This window comes from Pleurodeles waltl, chromosome 1_2 (assembly GCF_031143425.1).
Source record: "Pleurodeles waltl isolate 20211129_DDA chromosome 1_2, aPleWal1.hap1.20221129, whole genome shotgun sequence".
NCBI lineage: Eukaryota > Metazoa > Chordata > Amphibia > Caudata > Salamandridae > Pleurodeles > Pleurodeles waltl.
In genome coordinates, this window is record NC_090437.1 from 184760861 (window position 1) to 184785510 (window position 24650).

The following is a 24650-nucleotide window of genomic DNA, read 5'->3' on the forward strand; positions in this document are numbered from 1 at the left end:
CACATTTCCTTCCACTCAGTGTTCCCCCAAGTCTCCCAATAAAAATGGAACCTCACTTGCGTGGGTAGGCCTAGTGCCGGCGAAAGGAAATGCCCCAGAACACTATCTGGACACATCAAAATGATCAAATACAAAACTACCTGTTTTTGCGGGGGGAGGGGCACCTGCGTTTTTGGCCCTTGGCTCAGCAGCCATCTAGGGAAACCTACCAAACCCAGACATTTCTGAAAAATAGACACCTGAGGGAGTACAGGGAGGTGTTCCGTGCGTGGATCCCACAATGTTTTCGTACCCAGAATCCTCAGCAAACCTCAAATTTAGCTACAAAAAAAAAAGTTCAATTTTACCCACATTTCTGTGTGGGATCACTGCACTGGGACAAATTTCCTACCACCCAACGTTTCCCTGTCTCCCGGTAAAAATAATACCTCATTTGTGTAGGTGGGCCAAGCGCCTGTGACAGGGAAGAGCCAAAAACATGTCGAAATTGAGGAGGAACCAAAGTGGGTCTAAAAGGGCAGTTTGAAAAAGGAAATTTTTAGGCTGACAAGTGCGGGGCGTGGTCAAGATGGCGGCCGGAGCAGAGAGCTCAATCAACGAATATCCTGTCCCTGCGCGGCCCGGCAGACACGGCCGTGGTGCAAGGAGCCCCCTCTGGATGACGAGGGGTCCCGGGCTCCTGGATAAAACCTAACGTCCGCGCGACGGCACAATTGGTGATCTGGACCCTTGGGCTCGGCGATCCTTGCCAAACGGAGTCCACATGTCAGAGACCAGGTGAGCTGGGAGGTCACCGCCGGGCGCGGGATCGAGGGACACCTGGGTCGATCCACCTGGCGGAGTTCCGGTGCCATACTCAGCAGGACTGCGGCGCGGCTTGCGAACAGCCGAGACCGGGCCTCCGCAGAGAGTTAAAGTAAAAGCCGCGGCAATGGCGGGACCACGCTGAGTGTGAGGGGCCGGCGCGGCGCCCGGGCGGCTGGCACACGGCGGCACCAGAGGCCTTTGGAGGACCCCTAGAGCGAAGGGGAAACAGCAACCACAGTTCCCGTTGTGCGGCTGAGGTGGGAACAAGGAACAGAAAAGGAAAATAAAGAAAGAAATAATCATTAAAAAAAATAAAAAAACAAAATAAGGAGGATCGCACCAGATCTCCCTGCGTGCCCCCCCTGAGCACGGCGCGATTCACCCTTACAGTGGCAGACCTACACTGGAGTGCACCAAAAAAGGCGCCCCGGAGGAACAAGCGTCGACCAGGTGGGGCCCCCCTGCGACTGGGAGACGGCTGGGAGATCGGGCCGAGTCGTTGCACGGGTGAAGGACGAAGCGGAGGGCCCACATGAAGATCCTGGGCTGGGATCATAGACCGAAGGGCGTCTCCCCAAGGCGGCTAGGACCACGCAATTGAAATTGCCTGAGGCTCCGGACACCTGAAATCCTCCGGGCGCTCGAGGTTATGGCTCCCACCGGCGACCCATGGTCCTATTAGAGTGATAAAACACTCTCACCAATGTTGCGGTAGGCGAAATGAACCAATAGTTGATCCACCTACCGGGAACACGTAGGGCCGCAACAATGTGAAACTGTAAGATCCACAGAAGAGTTAACATTAATAAAAGCACACGTGGGGCCCTTGGACTGTCCGCATCTGGATCATTATCTGGAGGTGGGATACGCGGCCCCACCAGCGGGTGTTCTGGCCTAGGACTACCCCGGAAAGAAAAATTGGAACAGCGGATAGATCAGTAGCAACCGCCACAAAAAGGTCATAATGGTCAAACCGAAACAGACTAAGGCAGCAACCCCCATGGACGGAGGGGCTCCGCCCATTGCGAACACTACAGACATACAGATCACAACACTTCTCCAAGTGAGTGAAACGCTGCGCACTCATTCCCTGCAATTCGATAAACTCTTGCAAGCAGTAATGGACACTAAGGCTTCGCTCGAAGGAAAGATAGACGCTGTCGTCTTGGAGGTTACACTACTCCGAGCGGACCACCGCAAATTAACGGTCAATATAGAACTGGCACTGGAAACTGTTCATCCAGAGGTCGCAAGTATGAAAACTAAAATCCGACAGATGGAAACTAAAATAACACAACTGCAGCGCAGAGCCGAAGACGCGGAGGGCTGTTCCAGGCGCAATAATGTCAGATTCCTCTGTACCCCAGAGAGAACAGAGACAACCAAAGCCGAGGAGTTCTTAGAGGACTGGTTGAAGGACAAAAGGAAGATACATGACATCACTAAAGTACCGGTGGTAGAAAGAGCACACAGGATTCCAGGCAGACCACCGCAACCTGGAGCCCCAACTCGACCACTGATAGCACGATTCTTAAACTACAAGGATAGGGACCAAGTTCTACAACATTTCAGATCCTCAGGCCCAGTTAGTCTGGAAAACTGCAGCATCACGGCCTACCCAGACTACACGATGGAAGTGCAGCGTAAAAGAGCATCGTTTGTCAAAATCAAGCAGTTACTCCACGAACGTAAAATCACTTATTCACTCATGTTCCCAGCTCGCCTCTGAGAAATAAACGGTAAAAAGACCCTTATCTTCCCGACCCCGGAAGACGCATGGACATGGATACATGCCAAGGGCCTAGCTGATCCAACCAAAGAAGACACTGTACAGGAGGAATGGATCACACCCAGCTCCCGCGGGAAGAAAAAGAAAAGCTTGATGGCACATCCAACAAAATCATAGGGGGCGGTCGATCAGGCACAGGCCTTTAAGGAAGCCAGCACATTTGTGCGCCCACAATCGGACACCAGAAGCAAAGCAGGACCCAACGACAACAGCCCATCACGCAGCGGATCCAGCTTCCCTCCTTTTCCACTGATTGGTGGCCCAGACCTCACCCCACGTATGGCGGATGACATATGAGGTCCCCCCAATGACGTCCTTGGCCCGAGACACTCGCTACAGTGTTGAAGGACTAAAGGAAAGCCTAGATGAGGACATAATGCAAGATTATCCGTTCCAGGATGGTTGGGAGCAGTCCCTCCGGTCGCAGGAACAATTGGACATGATCACCGCTAAGCCTGGCCCGGCCCGGCGGCGACGCCAGAAACCGCAGATATACTAGCCAAGCCTGATGCAATTTCTTTTGTGGCCGCGCAGGGCTCCAATACCACGGTGGTGGGTCACACAAACGCTCTCAACCTCTATTAATCTACGCCCCCCACCACCTGAACGGTCCCAAAATGGAACAGACTTGTATAGACGCTCACTTAGGCACCAGTTGTGCCAAACTGTTCAAAGTTGGGCCTTGCCCAGTAAGTTCTTTTTTTTACTATAGATGTTCTTTTTTCTTTTCCCCTCCACTGAAAGAGTATATTCTGCTTTTTTCTTGTCTCCATTATTTTTTTACAGCCATTTGGGGGGAGATGGGGAGGTCCTTGGAGGCTTCCGCGGATGGGGTTACTCCCAGCCCCTGTGATAAATTGGCGCGTGAGAGATGATACATCAGACCATATCACACACAGGGTCCACATAGAACATACTAACTTGGAACGTGAAAGGCATGGCGGGCATGACTAAACGCGGCAGGATACACACATATCTAAAACGCTATCACATACACATAGCCATACTGCAAGAAATGCATCTTACTCCAGCGGATCTTAAAACAATTGAAAAAAGATGGGCGGGACTAGTGCACAGTACTGGGACATCAACTTATGCAAGGGGAGTCCTAATCTGGATAGCATCGGGGGTCCCCTACAGGGTGACGTGCAGCACAATAGATGAGGCAGGCAGGTTTGTTCAGTTAGAAGGCTCATTTGACGGCGATCTGCTGGCGATAATAGGGCTGTATGCCCCAAATGTTAAACAAGGAGAATTCCTGCTAAACATTATCCTATGCCTGACAAATGACCTAACTCTATCTAGCATATGGGAGGGGACCTGAACTGCGTGCCACAAGTAGATATGGACAGGTCGCACCCCCTGTTAGTAGCTGCTCCTGTTAGGAAAAATTCTCAAATCCTACAATCCTGGATGACAGAACGCCGACTGACAGACGTGTGGAGACACTCGCACCCACTAGACAGGGAGTATTCTTATTATTCTCCAGTGCACTGCCTACACACCCGTATAGATTTAATACTCAGCTCTCAAGATTTGCTACATAGGTTCACAGGCGCTGCATACATGGCAAGGGTAATATCGGATCATTGCCCACTAATAGCACATATTCGATGGGTCAGACCACACGCATGCATCCCAACCTGGCACCTCCAACCAAGTTTACTACTAGACCCTCCGTTTAGAAAAGAACTAGCCACTCATATCACATTTTATTTCGCAGTTAATAGTGGGACAACGAAGTCTCGGGCAACCGAATGGGATGCACACAAGGTGGTAATAAGAGGCACATGCGTATCAGTGGCAGGGGGTGTACGACAAACACTGACACAAGATCTCCAAAAATATGAACGTGACGTACGCATGGCGGAGTGCAAACTCGTGGAAGGTACAATAACAGAAGCGGAGCTCGGGCGACTGCGAACACAGTGGAATGAGGCAGACCATCGCCTTAGGCAATATGATTACCGTCATTATCTGGCCCGCACACATGCAGAGGGGGATAGGCCAGGGAGATTGCTGGCATGGCTACTAAAGAACGAACGGCGGAACACTCCCGTAGGCGCTATCCGTCTAGACACAGAGGTCATAATCAATACTCAGGCGGAAATAAATGACGCCTTCAGAGACTACTATAGCACGCTATACAAGGCCCAGCCCCAACCCCCCCCCACCAGAACAATTAAGAGATTTCTTCAAGGAGATACAACTAAAACGCCTGGCGCGAGCTCTGGAGAACCTGATCGACCCTGAAGAGATACAACAGGCCTTGCAACAATTAGCACACTATAGGGCACCTGGTAATGACGGCCTTCCAGCAGAGTACTACAGTGTACCACTGTTGGCCAGAACAACTTTGGACCCATTTATTTCAGGTGGGGTTTTGGCCATACTCCCACCCTCTCATTTTGAAGAAAAAAAATCTTTTCTGGTCTCTGGTGGGCTTTCTGCCCCCCTGGGGGGCAAATGGGCATTCCAAAAATAGGCCAATCTGCCCCCAAGGGGGGCAGATATGGCTAACAGTAATGAGCCCCCATGGGGAGCGACCTTTGCCCAAGGGGCTGCCCCCCAAACAAAACACACACATACACACACACCAATCCCTGGTGCCTAAGGGGTTTCTGTCCCCCTGGGGGAAGATCAGCCTAATAGGAATAGGCCGATCTACCCCCAAGGGGAGCAGAAATGGCCTAAAATAATTTTGCCCCCCCAGGGGAGCGACCCTTAAATTGGCGCAAAGAAGAAATCCCCGGTGCCTAGCAGTTTCTGCCCCCCTTGGGGGCAGATCGGCCTAATGAAAATAGGCCGATCTGCGCCCCTTGGGGGCAGAAATGGCCTAAATACAATTTGCCCCCCCAGGGGAGCGACCCTTGCCTATGGGTCGCTTCCCATATATATCAAACAAAAGTAAACATACACAAAAATATATCCCTGGTGTCTAGAGGTATTTTTGCCCCTGGGGAGTGGCCGTTGCCCAAGGAGCCGCTCCCCTTATGTGTGCACATAAAATAAAAATTCCCTGGGGTCTAGTGGTTTCTTCCACCTAAGGGGGGCAGAAATGGCCCAAAAATAATTTCCCCCCCCACCCCCCCCCCCGGGGAGTGACCCCTGCTTAAGGGGTAGCTCCCCACATATTAAAAAAATATATATATATATATATAACCCTGGTGTCTAGGGGGTTTGGAAACGGGGGCAGATCGGCCTAATTATATTACGCAGATCTTCCCCCGGGGGGTGGCAGAAAAGGCCTAAAAATAATTTGGCCCCCTTGGGAGCAGCCCTTGCACAAGGGGCAGCTCCCCTTATGTGTCAGTATTAAAAAAAAATTAAAAAAATCCCTGGTGTCTAGTGAGCATTTCTAAATGCTTGCAGAGACATGAAAGGAAAGGAAAGGCCTCTCCTTTCATGCCTCTGCCGGCCCCCTCCTCCCGAGTGGAAGAGAAATGCTGAGCATTTCTTTTCAGCATCGCGCTGGAAGCATACTCCCAGCGTGATGGGAGGTGACCTCTGATGAGGTCAGCACGCAATTGCGTGCTGATGTCACCACACGTCACGGGGGGGTGTCAGGGGAAGCGATTCCCCTTCCAGCCCTGTGCTGGGAGGTGGCCCTTGGGGGGAGCACTAGCGCTTCCCCCGAGGGCCGGTACCAGGACGTAATGGTTACATCCGTGGCACCTCAGCGCCACAGCCACGGACGTAACCATTACGCTTATGGCAGGGAAGCGGTTAAAAAACAGTTGGAATGTTTTCAGTTTGGCACGGTTATTCGTGCTCCGGTAATGCCAGTTTTTCTTGGAACTGGGTTTCTTCCCTTCATGTATGCTCTCTCCCCTTTTCCTAAATGATGCATCTGTGAGCCCTAAACCTGGGGAGTACTCAACATCGTATATACCTTTCTTTTCCCCTTCTAGTGTAATTATACTGAAGATACTTTACACTAGTTACGGATCACTTTTGTGCTATTAACTGTGAGTAAACTCTTCATCTGCACATATTATAGCACAGCCTATCTTGCCCTTTTTTTAAAATAATAATAATAATAATTAAATTATGCTTTTTCCAGACAATACTGGGTTACCCTGGATACACTTGTGACTATATTCTCTCTCACCTTGGTGTGACACTGAGTATGCACCATTCACACTTTGTATTGCGCCCCTGCTGATTTTATAATTCCGATGCAGTATTTTTCTTTTTCTCCTTTTCTCATTTTTTACAGTACAATTTTGAATTTTTGCAGGTACTAAAAGCTATGGCCTATGTCTCTTTTTATGAAATCACCTGGTCATTCTTTGAACTTTTGTCCATTTTTATGAATACCTTATCCCCGTCTTGTTCAGGCAGTAATCTAATATCCTGTGCTCCCCTTTGTCCTGATGCTGACCTTATAAAAATGGTGAAAGACTGAAACGCTGTCAACAGATTTCCAGGTGACAAAGATGACATAAATATGAACTTTTGATCTGTTTATTTCCTTGCACCAAAACAGAGTATTATTGCTTTACACTGCTGTTTTGTTCTTTGTGTATCACTTTGCAACGCTCGCATATTTCACGAGCACAGTGTTTTTACTTTACACATTGAGCACCCTTTGTATACTTGATGTTGGTTGCCATGAAATGAATGTGCACATACATATAGGTATTCGTTTGAATACTTTTTACATCTATAAAACCTTAAGCAATTTATTTCTGTTGCTGACCATAGCTCCTTTGCAATTAACATTTATAGGCAATACATTGTTCTAAAGTACTGTATGCATGTTGTAAACTGTCTCCCTAAAATAATCCCTGTCTGGACATTGCTATGAAATACTAATATTACCCCGTCCCCTTGGGAGTTTGGGTGACCCCTGTGGTTTTTATCAAGATGTTCAAAGTACAACATAACTTATTTACAGAACAGTAAAAACGTACATCAGTTAAAATATCTACAAAGGAAACCCCAACATTCATTTTTTTTACCTTGTATGTGATAAACCCTATTCTTTGTATAACTATGGTTCAATCGTTAAAGTAATCATGTGGGGCTGTCCTTGCACTAACTGGGGAAACCATAGGACACTTCTATTTAAATGTATGCAAAAAACATGTTTATCTACCAGACTGTGTGTCCATTTCTACTGATGTATGGTAAATTTCAATCAGTTTTAAGTTTAAAATTAAAAAGTATCCTGCAATGCGCCAGTCAATGGGGCTATAAAAATAGTAAGCTCAGTAATACAGCTTGCTAAATCAGGCTGGCCATCTTTTTCATTAGCTTTTAGTGCAAAACTGGGCTACTCCGTGGGATTAAACCTCAGCTGCTCAGTTTCCAGTCACAAAAAAATATTAAAACACCTGAATCCAAAATCCTACTACTCAAGTAAAGGTCTTACCCAGTTAACAAACAGTAGGCTCTGGGCCTAAGGCAATGAGCACCAGATCCTGGCTTTTAAGGTTAGGGGTCACAACTGCTAGCAACGGTATCTCTGAAACTGTAAGAGCTGGGGAGGAAGTGGTTGGCTGCAGCAACAAGACCATACCATATGTTAATACACTGAATACACAGAACCTCTGGACATTCTGGGACCAGAGCAGGTGAAAACAGGAAGCCAAAAAGTTGCAGTGCATGTACGTATGCACTATTCCAGCGGATAAGATACCATCCCTCTGCACCAGCCACTGAGCAGTAGCTCTGTGCTTTCAGCTTGCCTGTCTATAGTAAAATAATCAAACCCTGGAATGGCTAGAAAAATCAGGACTTGGTCCCTTCGATAATGATTTCTATACACTGAAAGTATACTTATGCAGGAAATCAAGCCTCTCTTACACACTGCCCTCAATCTCACTCTCTGTAGTTATGACAACTATATAAAGAAAGACGAAAATAGCAAATTCTGGGGACATACATCAATGGAAGACTGCAATTAACAATTTCAGAGTTAGGTAAAGAAAATAAAAGTAAAAACAAACCGCTTTTTTATTTCGTCCAGTGCCAGATGATCAAATCCTACAGAAAGTGTGCTTATAACTTTAAGATCTGCACCTGAAAAATTAACAAACATACACATTTCTAGCATATGCAAGCCTAACTGACCAACAATCACTAAAACACTATTTAGGAAGAAAATACCAGTCAGTCATGGAAACCTTGGGCAGCAAAAGTGTAGTTGTAGAGAAAAAAATGCTATGATTACTTACTGGTAATCTTCATTACACTGAATTCTTCTCTTTGACATCACAGGCCTGACAAAAGGAGTGTTCGTCCACCAGTGGAGACCTACAACACTATTGTGCTACCTGTAGCAAACTGGAACTTGTTGCCGTTATGCCCCCACTTTGTGCCTGATATTGATGCTAACTTGACTGAGAGTGTGCTGGGATCCTACTAACCACGCCCCAGCTCCAGTGTTCTTTCCCTACAATTGTACCATTGTTTCCACAATTGGAACACCTGTGGCACCCAGATAAGTCCTTTGTAAAAGGCACCAGTGGTACCAAGGGCCCTGTGACCAGGGAAGGTCCCTAAGCGCTGCAGCATGTGTTTTGCCACCATAAGGGACCCCTCCCTCACCTAACACATGCACACTGCCATTGCAGATTGTGTGTGTTGGTGGGGAGAAAAAGGCAAAAAACTGCCTATAGCATAGGTAAGTCACCCCTCTAGCAGGCCTTACAGCCCTAAGGCACGGTGTACTATACCACAGGTGAGGGCATAGCTGCATGAGCAATATGTCCCTACTGTGGGTAAGTCCATTCTTAGACATTGTAAGTACAGTGTGGCCAAATTAAGTATATGGTCTGGGAGTTTGTCAAAACGAACTCCACAGTTCCATAGTGACTACAATGAATACTAGGAAGTTTGGTATCAAACCTCTCAGCACAATAAATCCACACTGATGCCAGTGTTGGATTTATTAAAAAATGCATACAGAGGGCATCTTAGAGATACCCCCTGTATGTTACCCAATCCTCTAGTGTAGGACTGACTGGTCTGTGCCAACCTGCCACTGAAAGACAAGTTTCTGACCCCATGGGGTGAGGGCATTTGTGCCCTCTAGGGCCAGAAACAAAGCCTGCTCTCTGTGGAGGTGCTTCACACCTCCCCCTGCAGGAACTGGAACACCTCCATCTTGGTACAGGGACCAATAGGGATAGGAATGTGCCACGCTCCCCAAAGGGAGTGGACACAAGGAGGGTGTAGCCACCCTTGGGGACAGTAGCCATTGGCAACTGCCCTCTGACCCCTAAAACGCCCCTACATCTTGTATTTAAGGGCTGCCTGAACCAAGCTAGTCAGATTCCTGACGACCTACAAAAAGAAAGACTGCTAAGCTGCAAACCTATGAAGAGAACAAGGAAGACGACAACTGCTTTTGCCCCAGCCCTACTCGCTTGTCTCCTGCTTCAAAGAACCTGCAACAAAACCAGCGACGCATCCAGCTGACCTAGCGACCATGTCAGCTCCAGAGGACTGCCCTGCTCCCAAAAGGACCAAGAACTCCTGAGGACAGCATCTCTGTCTAAAAGAAACTTTCAAGCAAGGACTCTCATCTCACTCCGGATGCGTGAGTCCTGACCCCTGTGTACCCGATGCCCACGGCCCCTGTCCAGGTGGTCCACCCAGCAAGAAAGGGTTCCCAGGCAATTGGGAGCAAGAGCCCACCCTGGGTTGACCCGCCCAAACCCCCACAGTGACGCCTGCAGAGAATCCAGAGCATCTCCCCTGACCGCGAGCTCCAGACGAAGATATCCGATGCCTAAAGGACACCCTGCCTCTACATCCCCCAGACCTTAGACAACCTGACCCACCCCCGGTGCAGCATCGACCAGCAGGCAGCCCTCTGCCCTGTCTGACCAGTGGTGTGCCCAAGACACCTCCCCCGGACCTCGCCTGCAGCCTCAGAGTGACCCCCCCGGGTTCCCTCATTGAAGTGCATTGAGAACCAGACGCCCTGTTTGCACCCTGCACCCAGCCTCCCTAGTGCCGCTGAGGGTGTGTGTTTGGTGCCTACTTGGGACACCTCAAGTTCTCTCTTGAACTCCCCTGGTCTGCCCTCCGAGTAGCAGGTACTTACCTGCTGGCGGACCGGATTCCAAGTACCCCCGTCTCCATAGGAGCCAACATTAATTTGGTTCCCCCTTGACCTCTGCACCCGACCGGCCCGTGTTGCTGGTGGTGGGTGTTTGGGATTAACTTGAACCCCCAACGACAGACTACCTAAAACTCAGAGATAAGAACTGTAAGTCAAATACTTACCTGTAAAACTGTACAATCTTTTCTTCCCCCTAGAACTGTTGAAAATTGCACAATCTCGACTTTTAAAATAGCTTTTAGCCATTTAAAAGAAAACTGTATCTATTATTGATTCCATTCAAAGTCCTGATTATACCTATGCAAAGTACCTTAAATTTTATGTACTTACCTGCAAACCGAATCTTGTGGTTCTAAAAATAAATTAACAAAAGAATATTTTTCTATATAAAAACCCGTTGGTCTGGAGTTAAGTCATTGAGTCTGTGTTTCTTATATTGTCTGTGTGTGTACAACAAATGCTTAACACTACCCTCTGATAAGCCTAACTGCTCGACCACACTACCACAAATAGAGCATTAGCATTATCTATTATTGCCTTTGTCAAGCCTCTTTGGAACCCCAGGACTCTGTGCACTATATTTTGATATAGTATATACAGAGCCAGCGTCCTACACCATCCAATTATTAATATTTTCCACCCTATATTGTACAGGCACCAGTAACATAAATTATTTAATGCCTCACAATGCACTTCATACTGACACGGCTCTTATTTGTTGTGTTACAGCTAAAACACCATTCAGCAAATTGTCAACAATCCATGAGGTTTAGCAATTTAAGACCATCTGTACCTGAAAGTTCACAATCCTGACCCAAAGAAGACTGCAACATTAAACTAGTTACAGTGTGACTTAAGTATGAGATTTCTGCTTTACCAAGTAGACACTTCTCTGCCTCAGGATGTAACCAGCCCCCTTAAGCTTTTCAAGAACACTAAACATCATTGTACTGTATTCCTTCTGAAAATGAACTTTGCACCCCTTCAAGATCACCTAAAATCAAAGTCATGGCTCTCTGGAAAACAGAGGCTGCTGATAATAACTCGAATGACATTCTCAAAAACATAATTGCTCCCAAGGAGGTCACAAAATGAGGGAAGTCTTGTGGTGTGGGATGCTGATCTGATGGTAAATAGCTGCAAGATCCAGGGTGGTGAAAAGCATTTGCACATTCTAGGTTAGGCATCATTTTAGATATGTATAGTAGGAGATATCCATCAACCACCACCACTTTATTCAATCCCCTTAGGTTTACACACAGACAAATGGCCCTAGAGCCTAACTTACCACCACAGCAGGAACTAACCACTCTTCGGCTTCTACAGCTGTACGAACACCAGCTGTTTCCAAACTTACCAGTTTTGTAGGAACTTCATCTTGCATACTTAAACACCTTTTTCTTACCTTAGATGTGCAAGGTACAGCACCTTCTTTAGGCATTAAGCAGTGAATATATTTTAATACCCTAATTTATTAGTGAAAACCTCAGCAAATACACCAGCATAGTTGGCTCAACACTCCATGATTTGTATGATTTGCATGATTTGTCATTCCCTTACTTGAGGTAGTGTATTGGGATAAAACAAATACAGAGGTCTTTCTGGTGGGGCCATCTTAGTTTGTTGCCACCTTTCACTGACAAATACACCTTTCTTGGAATAATATATCCATCATATTCCATAATGCTCATAAATTTTCTCCCCAAGGACTTCTCTTGAAAGGATTCAGAGATGATGATGAGCTTTAAGCAAGACTCAAGTAGGATGTCAATACCCCCTTTATTCGCAAACACTTTATCTATTTGACTGTCAGGCACTTTCATACTCATCTGCAACGCAATATCATCTCTTACTATCTCCATTTAGAGTTCTCTTTCACTAGGAGTACAACCTTCTCCAACATTTCTTTTACAGTAGTGTTGTTGTCAATCTTTTCAACAGCCTGTCCAGGACGTTATTGCATTTTACAAAGTGACCTTTGTGACAACGCTAGTTACACACAGCTTTCAAAGGTGGGCAATCAGTATGGTTTGCCATGTATGTGACCTAGCTGTCCACATCTGTAGCAGCAACCATTGACCCTTTCTGCTCTTTTCCTGTGATCACTAGATTGTTTTCACAATACGTAACTCACCCACACAAGCATATATTCCACTCTTTTGACGGTTGCCAAAGATGGTTCATTCTTCATCCACAACTCCTCTCTTATCCTACACTCATGCAGTTCAACAAAAATTGATCTTTAATATGTTCTGCCACCAGGGGCCCAAATGTGCAAGTAGAGGCTAATTTTCTCAGATCTGGAACATATTCTTCTACAGTCTTGTTGTCTTTCTGCATTCACCTGCTCAATGTAAATTCTACCACTGTGTTCATTCTTGACTGATATTGAAGATCCACTTTTTTCATTACACCTTAAATTCATTCCGGCCACGTGCACCCTCTTGATCAAGCTTCCATAGTGTCTTGACCTTCTTCCCTGAGAGTATGCATTAAGAGAGACAATTTACATTCAGCACTCAGACAGGTTTGGCATGCTACCACAAACGTACTTAGTGGCCTTTCCCATTTAGCCCATTTCATATATGACGTTCCTAGAAAGCTAAAAAACAGAATGGCAGTGGTGTTAAATTCTGCATGCTCAAAAAGTCTTCCATTTAAAACTGATTAGCAGGATAATAACAAAATAACCAATTTTATCTGTATTGTTTTCTTTGCCCTATCCCAAGCAGCAGTGTTCACAGATAAAGTTGCCTTTAAGATCCTTCCTCCTCATACACCTCCCTCCGTTGAAGCTCAAACAGCCTATTACATTTATGTTTTTGCTCCACAACTGCACGTCAATATCAGTCAAAGCAACCCACTGCTTTGAATTTAATGCTCGCAGGAAGATCAGCAAACATTACCTGTATACCACAGAGAGACAGGCAAGGACAGTGAGAAGAAAAAGATTTCCGCTTGCCAGTGAAAAGTAATATAATATCACAGTGATTGTCGTGAAAATAACCTCAGCTATTTATTGTCGCCTTAGCCTCAACTTCTTCCCAACTGCCATTGTACCCTTTCACATCATCCTTTCATACTAAAGTTTTAACAGGGAATAAAGCCTGTGCATAGGAGCCAGTCTTAAGTCACAAGTACATTGAAGTAAGGAAAGTAAAACACCACAGGCACCTTCCCAACATGCTGGTGTCAGACTAGCTGATCATCCACTGAATATTGGTCACCTGGTCACCCAAAACAGACTCCCCATTGTTTTTGTTTTATCTTTTACTAAACAGTTGCTCTGCCGATGATAAATCAATAGCAAAAATAGACCTCACCCAGTCACAAGCCTTAGTGCAAACACTGGAGTTGGTCACATTATATATCAAGACATTTACATACATGTGATGAGACCACATTCCTGAAAACAACTGGGTGCACCTACCCTGCCCCACCCCTAGAGAAGTCGCCAACCTCCCTCCCTAGCTTCATTCCCTGTAGGCTTGCCAATTTTCCCATACCTTCTTTGATGTCTTAGGGCAACCTCTACTCTGAGGTACCACGTTCCACTTGCTGGCACTACTTCAAATCAGATTACCAGTCCTCAACCCCAGGAGGTCTGTCTGCTCTCCAAGCCCTTGCTATGTTAAGTTTGGCTACCGCCCAACATCAGCCAGATCTTTCGGTTCTTAGGCCGCATCTCTTTGCCTGTTATTTGCAGTAGATGCCATCGAGCCTCCAGAGGAATAGTGAGGTCAGTCACCAGGGCCATTATTTGTGTTATGTCCCTCCAGTATTGTTGAATAGTCGGGTAGTCCCACAGTATACAGAAGAAAGTTCCACTAGACCACACACCAGGGCACACAGATTTGACCTGCACCTTCAAAGTTTGTACATAAGCGTTCTGGAATAATATGACCTGTGCAATATCCGTAAATGTACCAGGCAGAACTGATACCGGATGGCCATCTCAAGGGTGCTCTGCACCACATCCACCCATTCATTATCTTCAATCAGACCAATATCCCTCTCCCAAGCCACTCGCAGCACACCAAGGAGGTCAGGTGAATTATTCATCAGTTTCTTATATGTCAGAGAGACAGCTTTCTCTGGCATAGGATCCGAGAGGAGATCCTCTAGTGGCGAGGCCTCGGGCAATTGTTCTCCCTCCAGGATATGCTGCCTCATTGCATGCCCCAACTGCAAGAGACAGTATTGCTCAGTTGCACCCATCTCATACTCCTGCTGCAACACTTCAAAGGTTACAAATGCTTGGTCCCTCCATATGTCCCCCAAGTGTTCAATCCCTATCAGTTCCCATCTAGTAAACCCTACCAATCATCCAATGTCCCTCAGTGGATCACTATCCCACAACGGAGTCCTTTCTGTCAGTCTTCTCTCCCATTAGAGGAACCCACTGGCCACCCTCCATGGTCGTACCACTGCCTGTGTGTGGCAAAGTGTTTACTCACCCTCTCCTGTAGAGCAGAGGTGGATAGTCCCAGCTCCCCATAGCCTCACAGTCCACCCTATATGCTGGCACTGTACGGTCTGCAAATACCCTGTCATTCATGAATATCAGCTGGGCTGCCCAGTATTATTTGGGTGTGTTTGGGACCGCTAGTCCCCCTTCATATACCCTTTTCTGCAGTTTGCCCAGAGCTATTCTGGTGCTACCACAATCCCACAAGAGCTGGCAAAGCTCATGATTCACCTTATTAAAAAAATCTGAGGGTATTTAGTAGGGCGTATTCTGAAATACATACAGCAGGTAGGGAAGGGTCATCATCTTGAAAAGGGCAGCTCCGCCATTTGGCACACAGAGTGTCCTTAAGTAATGTCACTGCAGAGGAGATCTAGATAGGGAAAAGCGTGTTTCATCACATGGATGTCCAGGTAACAAAATCCATCCCATACCACTGGGGCCACACACCTCAATGGCAGGCGCCTCCTGCCAGGAGAAAGACAAGGGACTTGTCCCAGTTGACCTGGTACCCGGAATAATCTTAGAAGATGTGAAAGATATGCAGTATCCTGGGTGCGGTTGTGTAGCATAGAGCAAGACATCATCTTCATATAAAGAAATCCATTCTTTCCAGTCTCCGCTCTCACGGATACCTTAGATAAGTGGTACTGGTGGACCCATGAAGCAAGGTGCTCCAACGCAAGCGCAAAGATCATTGGGGACAACAGGCAACCTTGCGTCGTGCCCCGCTGAACAGCGAAAGACCAGGATGTGGCGTTAACTTGTACTCTGGCTAGTGGGGCCTGGTAAAGTAATCTGACCCACCCGCAGAATAGCTGACCAAATCACAGTCTAGTGAGTGCTGCAACTAAATAGGGTCATTCAAAATATATTGATTGCCTTTTTGGCATCCAACGAAAGTAACACTGAGTGTTTAGCCTGGTTGGCTGCAGTCAAATGCAGCACCCCATACAGATGCCTTAGGTTCAATTGTGTCCCCCCCCCCCCCCTGCATGGCATGAAGCCAGCTTGTTCTGGGTGTATTATTGTGGTGATTATCTTCTGTTGACGGGTGGCAAAGGTTTTCACTAACACCTTCGTCTAAGTTTAGAAGCAATATGGGCCGATATAACCCACATTCTTCTAGTGGCTTACCCTTCTTAGGAATAACCTCTATAGTAGCCTGCCCTCCTCCCTGGCTGCCCGGAACATGTCCAGAATAGGCCCAGCTACTTTGTCAGCAATACATTTAAATAGTTTCACTTGCAGGCAGTTAAGCTCAGCCCCCTTTCCGGATTGTAAGTCTCGAATGACTGTCTGGATTTCCTCCATCGTCAGATCTTGGTCCAAAGTCTCTCTATCTTCATCTGCCAGGATTGTGACGGAAATGTCCTTTAGAAGGTCAGCACATTCATCGGCTGACCTAGTGGTCTGGGAAGCATCTAGGCCTTGGTAGTAGGCTGAAAATGTGTCCGATATGTTGCCCCCAGTGGTGTGTAGTTCCACATTCGAATTGCGAATCTCGAGAGCCCAGTTCCATCCCCTGTCCTGTTTATCCAGCCAAGCAATTAATTTGCCGGCTTTATAGCCCACATCATACAGATGCCGCTGAGTCACTAACGCATAGGCACCCGCCCTGTTTTTAGCCAATTCCCTCAGCTCATGCTGTTTGAGTTGGATCCTGAGACAGTCGAGGGTTGTCTCCATCCCTGCAGAATAGAGGCATCAATAGCAAAGATCTCATGTTCTAGCACCTCAGTGTGTAGCTGGCGTTCGCTCTCTCCCACCACCGAGTCTGAACATGACTGCAAGTCACTGCCTTAAAGGCTTCGCACACAACGCAAGAGGTTTCTACTGTATCTTTATTTTCTAGGAAGTACTGGTCAGTCCGTTCTCTGATTTTATCCCTAAAGATGTTGTCTTTGAAGGGCCATGGATTAATCTGTGGGGGCATCTGGGATGTCTCAGTGAGGCCAAACAGGAGCACTTCCACTGGGGAGTGATCTGAGATGCTGTGTGCATTATGGACAGCCTTTCTAAATTAACCAGTGTGTGTGGTGGGTAAAAACACAGTCTAGTCGGGAGCATCTTCCGCGTGCTGCCGAGTTAAGCGTGAATTGATGTATAGTTGGAATATGTTCCCTCCATAAGTCAAGCAAGGCCAAAGCCTCCGCAAAGGCCTTTTGGGGGCCTGGTTCCCCACCACCAGAAAAGACAGGCTACCTGTCCAACTTCAGACCCATGAGTGCGTTCAAACTCTCCCTCCCCAAGAACTAACATACCAGGTGCTCATTGCAGCAGCATTGCACTGAGGGCAGGGAGGGTTAAGCATGTAGGCACAATGGTACATATACAGAACAAATGTTGTGGGTGTACTCCTCCCATGTGCCTGAAAGTGCCCCAAATCTCCGCAGTGGGTTGTGCCATGTGTTTCGTGGCACATAGGGGACGGAAGTTTTAATTAGGATCCCAACCCTTCTCGAACTGGTGGTAAACCCCGCATGGGCCACCAATGTGTACCCAAATTGGTTCAGTGCCTTGTAAAAGGTTTCCCTTCAGGTGTGTGTCCTGCAGGAGTCAAGGTTCTGGGCCTGCCTACGGAGATACTGCATTACCACAGTTCGCTTGATTTTACCACCCAGGCCATTAACAGTGCACATCAGGATTTTCAGGGATGGGTTAGTGCGTGTTGCCATGTTGAGGATGGAAGCAAATGTGGTCCCCTTGGTGTTGATACAGGACCAGCCAAGCTGTGAACCCTTCATGTGACCCTGTCCCTCTGTTAGGCATGCATAGCGCCACTGAGCTGACAGAACAATCGTACTGTGCAATCAAACCAACGCAGTAAAACTGCTTTCACATGGATCGAAAAGAACATAATTGCATTACCCAACCAAGTAACACCCCACTCCGAGATACCCCAAATTATAGGCTTAGAACTGCTCACCTCCTCACCATGCAGATTGTCTGTTGCCCAAACTGCGAAATATAAAACATCAGGGTTAGTCACCTCCGCCCATGCAGACCAAACACAGACACTGTTTTATCAAATAGCATGCCAATATGTGTACCTTAACTACTTTGATGCCACTCATGAGTCTGTCTGATTATCGCCTACCGACTGCAGTGCAGCATCGTTAACAGAGGGGTCAACAGAAGCACCATGTGTTGATCCCTTTTGGGGCCCACGTTGATTCCGCAAGTCAACAGTCTGCCAGCCCTCCAGCAAGTCCCACACCTCCTCTGGCGAAGTGAAGTACAGAGATTTGCCCTCCGTCACTACTCGCAACCGAGCAGGGGATAGCATTATGTATTGAAGTTCCTTAGTTTACAGGTCTATTTGAACCTCAAAGCTGCGGCGCTGACGCTGAACATGTAGAGTGAAATCCAGAAAGAAACATATTGTGGCATTTTCGGATTAGGTCACCGTAGGGGCGGACCACCTGTAGGATCTCTCCCCTGTCGCGATAGATGAACATCCTGACAATGACTGCTTGTGGAGGGGGCCGAGGCAGAGCCACCAGCGCCCTGTGCGCCCTCTCAATAGTGAAAAAGTTCCACAGGCACTTGGGTTTAAGGGTGTTAAGTATGAGATCTTCCAAGAACAACTGAAATCTGGGACCCTCGCCCCCTCAAGGACCCCCACGAGCCAGATGTTGTTCCTGGGGGCCCTTCCTTCCTGATCTTCCAGTTTGGCGGTCAACATGGCGTTTTGTTTGGCGAGGTATTGTATTTGGTTCTCCAGCCTTTTATTAGTGGACTGCAAGGTGGTAATGCTGGTTTCAGCTGTGGTGACTGTCTCTGATGTTTTCCTAAGGCTGGCACTCAGGAGTGTGACGTCAACCGTCATGGCATCTAGTTTTGGGTCAATGGTGCCCTTTAAATCTCGAATGGTGGCCATTATCTCCCGGAGAGAGGGCTCTGACTCATCTGGAGGAGCCGTCTGTAGCTCCGTGGATTCAAGTGGAGACCTAGGCACTGCATATTTGTTCATCTTATTTGATTGGGTGGGGGTCCTGTTCCTCACCATTGAACCAGAAAATAGATCAATATCCTTCCCTGGTCAGAGTCACTCAATAAACCTAAATAGTTCTGTATCCTCCGCAGCTGTCCAAGTCGGGCCCTGTCTACCAGCAGAGTATCCACTTTATGGATGGGCGGGTGCCACGACAGATGTCCGCCAGTGTCCCTCAATAGAGGAAAAATCACAGTTTAGAGGCAACCATGCACCACCCCCGGGAACCAGCCAATGTGGCCCCGTGGGCACATCTTCTGATTTCTGAAACGTCCTGCGCTTTGCAGTGCTCACACAGCCCCTCAGTGCTGGTATAGCTCTTGGATTTGGCCCGTTTGACAGCAGGAGACCTCCAACGTCGTCAGCCTCCTACCCATGGGCACAGTTGAGGTGGAAAAGTCAGCACAGGGGAATACTCTCCCACCTCGCAGATCGCTGGGGCACTAGGCACTTACTTTGGGCTGTAGTCATGCGGCCTGGGCAACAGTTGTCTGATCACCAGCACTCCACTCTGAGCAGTCTCCGAGTGGCACAGGACCTCCTGCACCACTGTCAGCTCATTCCTGGAGCTGGTACCCACGGGGGAGGCGCCTTCTCCCCATGGCAACCACCTTGGAGATATCACACTGGGAACCAGGTGTTTGAGCGCTTGGGAGGTTTAGCTGCTTCGGGGTGGGAGGGGGGAATGAAAGTGTAAGAGTGCACCACCACTGGTCTCCGGGACTTTCAGTCAGGCTTCCCCACCAGCCCGACCTTGATCTTTGTGCGGTGCTGTGGGTGTCTGTCGGGCCCAGGTTGCAGTCACTCTGCACAGCCCACCTGTCTCAGTGGTAGAGGCACGGCCCCATGTCTGGCGCAATGAGGTCAGTCCAGCCTTACTGTTTTGCAGCCACAGCTGCCTCCCAGGATGTAGTGGCCCACCTCAAGCCACTTACTTAGTGACACTAGACGAAGCCCGCTTCATGGGGCTGGTGATGACATGACAAGATTATAGATTTGAGCAGACGGTGGGGTTTCTTGGATCAGCAGTTGTGGAGCTCAGCTAGTGTGCGGCCATTTTAGGTGGTGCTTGCGACACACCTCCAGACTGCCCATTGGTGAAAGTAAAATATTTTGGTGCTTGAATGTTTTATGTTCCACTTCCACCTCTGAAATTCACATAATTTGCCACTTTTTGCTAAAAACAAATTTCTAACAATGAGGAAGTCCCCGAAGGTGAGCCTATCCAGACAGTCACGTCTGCACTACAGCACACAATCCAGACTCTAGTGACCCACTGCCACTATTACCTTTCAATCAGTTGACAGTCCTACTATTTGCTCTTGTCCAGCCAACCATCCTTCCGACTTACCCCAGCACCACTTAATACCAGAAGGACTCTCAAGTGACCAGTTGGCTGCCTAGGCTACACAAAAAAGAATAATATAAAAATAATTGAGAATGTTTTCAGCTTAACTTCTTCAAATAGGAGAACACATCAAAAATACAGTCCCCCTCACTATATCATTAAGACCAATGTATGCAGGGCAAAAAAAAAAAAAAAAAGGTAGAGATTTAAAAAGTCCGAAATTAGACTAAGGAAAACTATAGTATACAAAAGTAGTGGAAAAAAGCATGTGTATTGGTTCAGTTAAGGGATGGGGGTAAGGGAAATTAAGGGTTATATTTAGGGGTTGGATTGAGAGTAAGATAAGGGTGTTAAGCAATGCTAGTTACAGTGGAAAGGCTAGGGAAGGAGTTAGAAGTGGGTAAAAGTTAGGGGTTGAATAAGGGACCTGCAACTTTTAAGTTAACTTTAACATGTGGATTGCTGTAAGGAAAGGTGAGTGTTTGGATTTAGGAAAAGCATTATGATTGAGGTAATGGATGGGTTAAAGGTTTAGGATTTTGGTTAGTTAATGTAATGAACGCGTAATTTCTCTAACGTTTGTCTCCAACAGCTATGTTAGGGCTATGTGCAATAAATATTATTTGTCTGTAAGCTGAACCTTACCCATTTGTCTCATTCTCATCACAGTGCTTACAGTAGGAGGAAAAATGTAGCAGTGACATGACAATAGTGACCATTTTACGCCCGTGAGCCAAAGAGTACATGTCCAAGTCTTCTCTAGACGCTGATGAGAGAAGCTAACCCATGATAGAGATAACTGGTAGCAAGCATTGCTTTACTTGATGAGGACGAAAGCACCCAATCCAATCATAGCACAAGGCCTGGTCCACACTCCGCCTTTTCCTGTAAAAGGGTTGGTTCTGCTGGTTAACAGAAGGGGGAAGTGGCACATCCAGTGTATAACCTCTGTCACTTACCAGCGAGCGAAGAGCTGGCTGGTGCAGGAACAACAGACAATTGAAAGGAACACATAGGAGGAGGAGCTCAGTGAACAGGTGATCAGGGGCTGCATGAGTAGAGAGAACGCCAGTGCAACAAGGAACACAGACTGCGAGTTCCAGGGGAAGGGCTGAGGTTTAAAAGGGGCCTGACCACGAAGGTATTACAACTGAAGCATAGCAGGTGTGATTACACTTTTTTTTTTTGGACAACTGCTTTTCAATACAATCGGATCAAGAGTAAATTATTACTAAATGTGGACACAAAGAGGGAACGAGAATCCATACCCTTTCCCAAAATCAAAGTAAAACATGCAATGGAGAGCACCCTATTTCCTTGGTTCGCACCTCGAATACATACCTGGTAAGTATGTTCAGCGAGGATCCACAGTCGAAAAACTACAACATCTTGTGTTTATCCACGTGGAGGGTCACTGACATATATGCCGCTTTTCTTTTGTTTTTAAGCATTCATCCTCTGGTTGGTACCTCAAACCTTCCATCTATGGCCACCAGCACGCCCCCCAAAGCAGGGTAACAATTTTTAGGGCCAACGGAACTGCACCTTCACCAGCATGAATCCCTTGCTTTCATCTGCTATTGCATTGCCCTCAAGCCCTACAACCCTGCCCATCCACCAAAGGAGAGGTCACTTTCTTCAAGGGCCGAATCAGTACGCCAGTGCTCCGTAGGGGAGGACTGAGCTCATTGGCATATTCAGGACCTTACTGTTATTATTCATTCCCTCACTTTGACCTTTCTGTCCTCAGGTACAGAGAATAAAGAAGTGGTTGTGCTTCACTGTGCTAAATGTTTACATGGTGGAAAACACTATAAGAACTCCTGCGGGCACTATTCCTTGCACACCTCCCCTGCTCCGTCCTAAACTCAGGTAGTCTATTTCAGATTAAACCTTTCCACCTAAGCACAGACGGTACGTGTGACCTCCTGTTAAAAGCATGCTTTGCTGCACAGCACATAAACCTCTACTTCCACTGATTCTGATGGAGCCATAATGGTGAAATCAACTACAAATACCCTGAGCTACATTTAAAATGGGGTTTGGGGGGGAAATCTACTTGCTAACTTTAAATGGAGAACTGGCTGGAATTTGGGACCGAGGACATGCAAAATAAAAAATAAGAACAGAATTTGGTCTCTGTACATCCCCGAATGACCAGCACAAAAGCCCTCATGAACAGGATATCCTGAGAGCTTTTAGACAGAATCTTTTCCTAAGAACGTGATTGAGGCAAAAGTCTTAAACAAACTCAATCTAACCCTCACAGCAAGCTTTAGATAAAAACTACAAGAAGCCATCCCGCTCCCAGAAAAGGTACAGAAAGAAATGAGGAACAGTTTGGAGGTATGCAGATGAGAAGAACATGGTAGAGGCCAGTGGCAGAAGTGCTATTCCTCTAGCCATGTGACTTTCTTCTCCCGGGAGTTCATAAGACTTTAGGAATGCTAGATGGCCGGCAGTAAGTGTAGACGAGGTCTAATAAAGCGAAATATTTGATCTTAAAAGAAAACACACTTTCCTGACTTTGGCTGCCTACAGTATTTTGTCAAAGCTAACCTAAAAGATTTTTGGCAGTTAAATCAACATTGCTTTCTGGGCTGCTGCAAAATTTCCTGAACTTTTCATCATGCCGGCCTCCTTACTGCCAGGGTCACAGATTTCAGATCATTAAACACACTTATGGCATACGCAGTCTTTGCTTCACCATTATGTAAATTCAAAGGCATGATCTTGGGATAGAACATCCCCTGCACTGTGAAAGGGTGGTGTGAATCTCCTCCCTGAGTACCCAACTACGTGTAAACTGATATTCTGACTTATTTTGCATCTGCCATTGCGCTAATCTACTGAATGTAGATTTGCCTAGGTTTGATAATGAGAATGCGAAGTCCAGGACCTGTCATGTGAACTGAAAAGGCACACCAAGTGTGCCTCCAGGGAGACAGAGGCCTTCTCTCCCTGTCCTGGGTGTATCACGTAAGGCTGTTGTGGCAGCACATTGCGTTGTGTGATTTATAGTTTAACGAGATTGGGTTGAGGACAGCCTTAACTACTGATTCCTCTCCTGAGACTGTCAAGGAGGAGAAGCCTAGCATGTTACTTGTGTGAGGAACACCCAGAGAAAACAGACTATGAGAGATCGAAGCCAGAACTGGCAGGTGCTGTCAGAGTCCTCCCGGGCTCTCTCTGCAGTTACTGTTGAATACTCACTGCTGAAGATTTAAAAAAAAGAAAAACACAAAAAAAAACCCACAATCATCATGTTCACCTAAAAGCTAATGTTGGCTCAATCTGGTGTTGCCTCCTCCACCGACAGAGGAAGAAGCACATTTCTGTGGAAGTAGAGCTGGTCGGACAGGGAAGGCTGCAACTGCTAGGGCCAACCCTCACGGACGACTCACGATACACCTCAAGGACAGTTTCACAGCATTTTGGGGGTGGGGAATATGAGGATTACACAGAGGGAAGAAGGGTGGTCATTCACGAGTGAAGCTTCTACAGCTGACATCAATCCAATCCATCAGCATCCTCTGTGACAGCTTCATGAAGTGGAAACTGGACCCAGAGTGGTGGATACTGGCAAACACTGCACCGTCTGAGGTGGAACACCAACAATCTGGATGTGGGAAGTGTAGAGATTTACTCAATATATTTGCATTTGTATGGATATTTTGATGATACTGGGGAGGTACAGACTGATGATTGTGCCATTTCCCTAAAAGCTGGTGTTGCCACAAAAAGTTGAAAAGAACAAGAGAAAATGTAAAAGAAAATTAAATGAAATGAAAAAAGAAAAGAAAAGCAAGAAGTGGGAAATCCAACGAATTGAGACAGCAAGAAAAAGAACTCTAAAGTCAGAAGAAATGCAAAAACAAATTTTGAAAAAAAGCGAGAGATGACAAACAAATGGAAAAACAAAGATGAAGAGTGAAATAATGTTCAAGGAAGGTAGAAAAAAGAAGAACAAGGAAAAAAATAGTCAGGCTGCAAATATGAAATTATCCTGAATTAAATATGGTATAAAAAAGGTATAGAGAAATCCATTCCCATCACCCCCGAATCTACTAAATATGCCAATACATCCCCAATGAACAAAGTGAGAGAGTGAGGAGAGAAATGAAAGTTGGAGCGATTTAAGGAAGGGAAAGAGTCATGTGCTGG

General features: G+C 46.7%; 1 protein-coding gene across 1 annotated transcript in view; it reads right to left on the reverse strand.

Moving 5' to 3' along the window:
- Positions 1–24650, reverse strand: part of GRHPR (glyoxylate and hydroxypyruvate reductase) — a 194882-nt gene that overhangs the window by 132216 nt on the left and 38016 nt on the right. The window contains exon 3 of the mRNA XM_069237577.1: positions 8551–8623. Coding sequence (XP_069093678.1) covers positions 8551–8623 — 73 coding nt within the window. The remainder of the gene's footprint in view (positions 1–8550; positions 8624–24650) is intronic.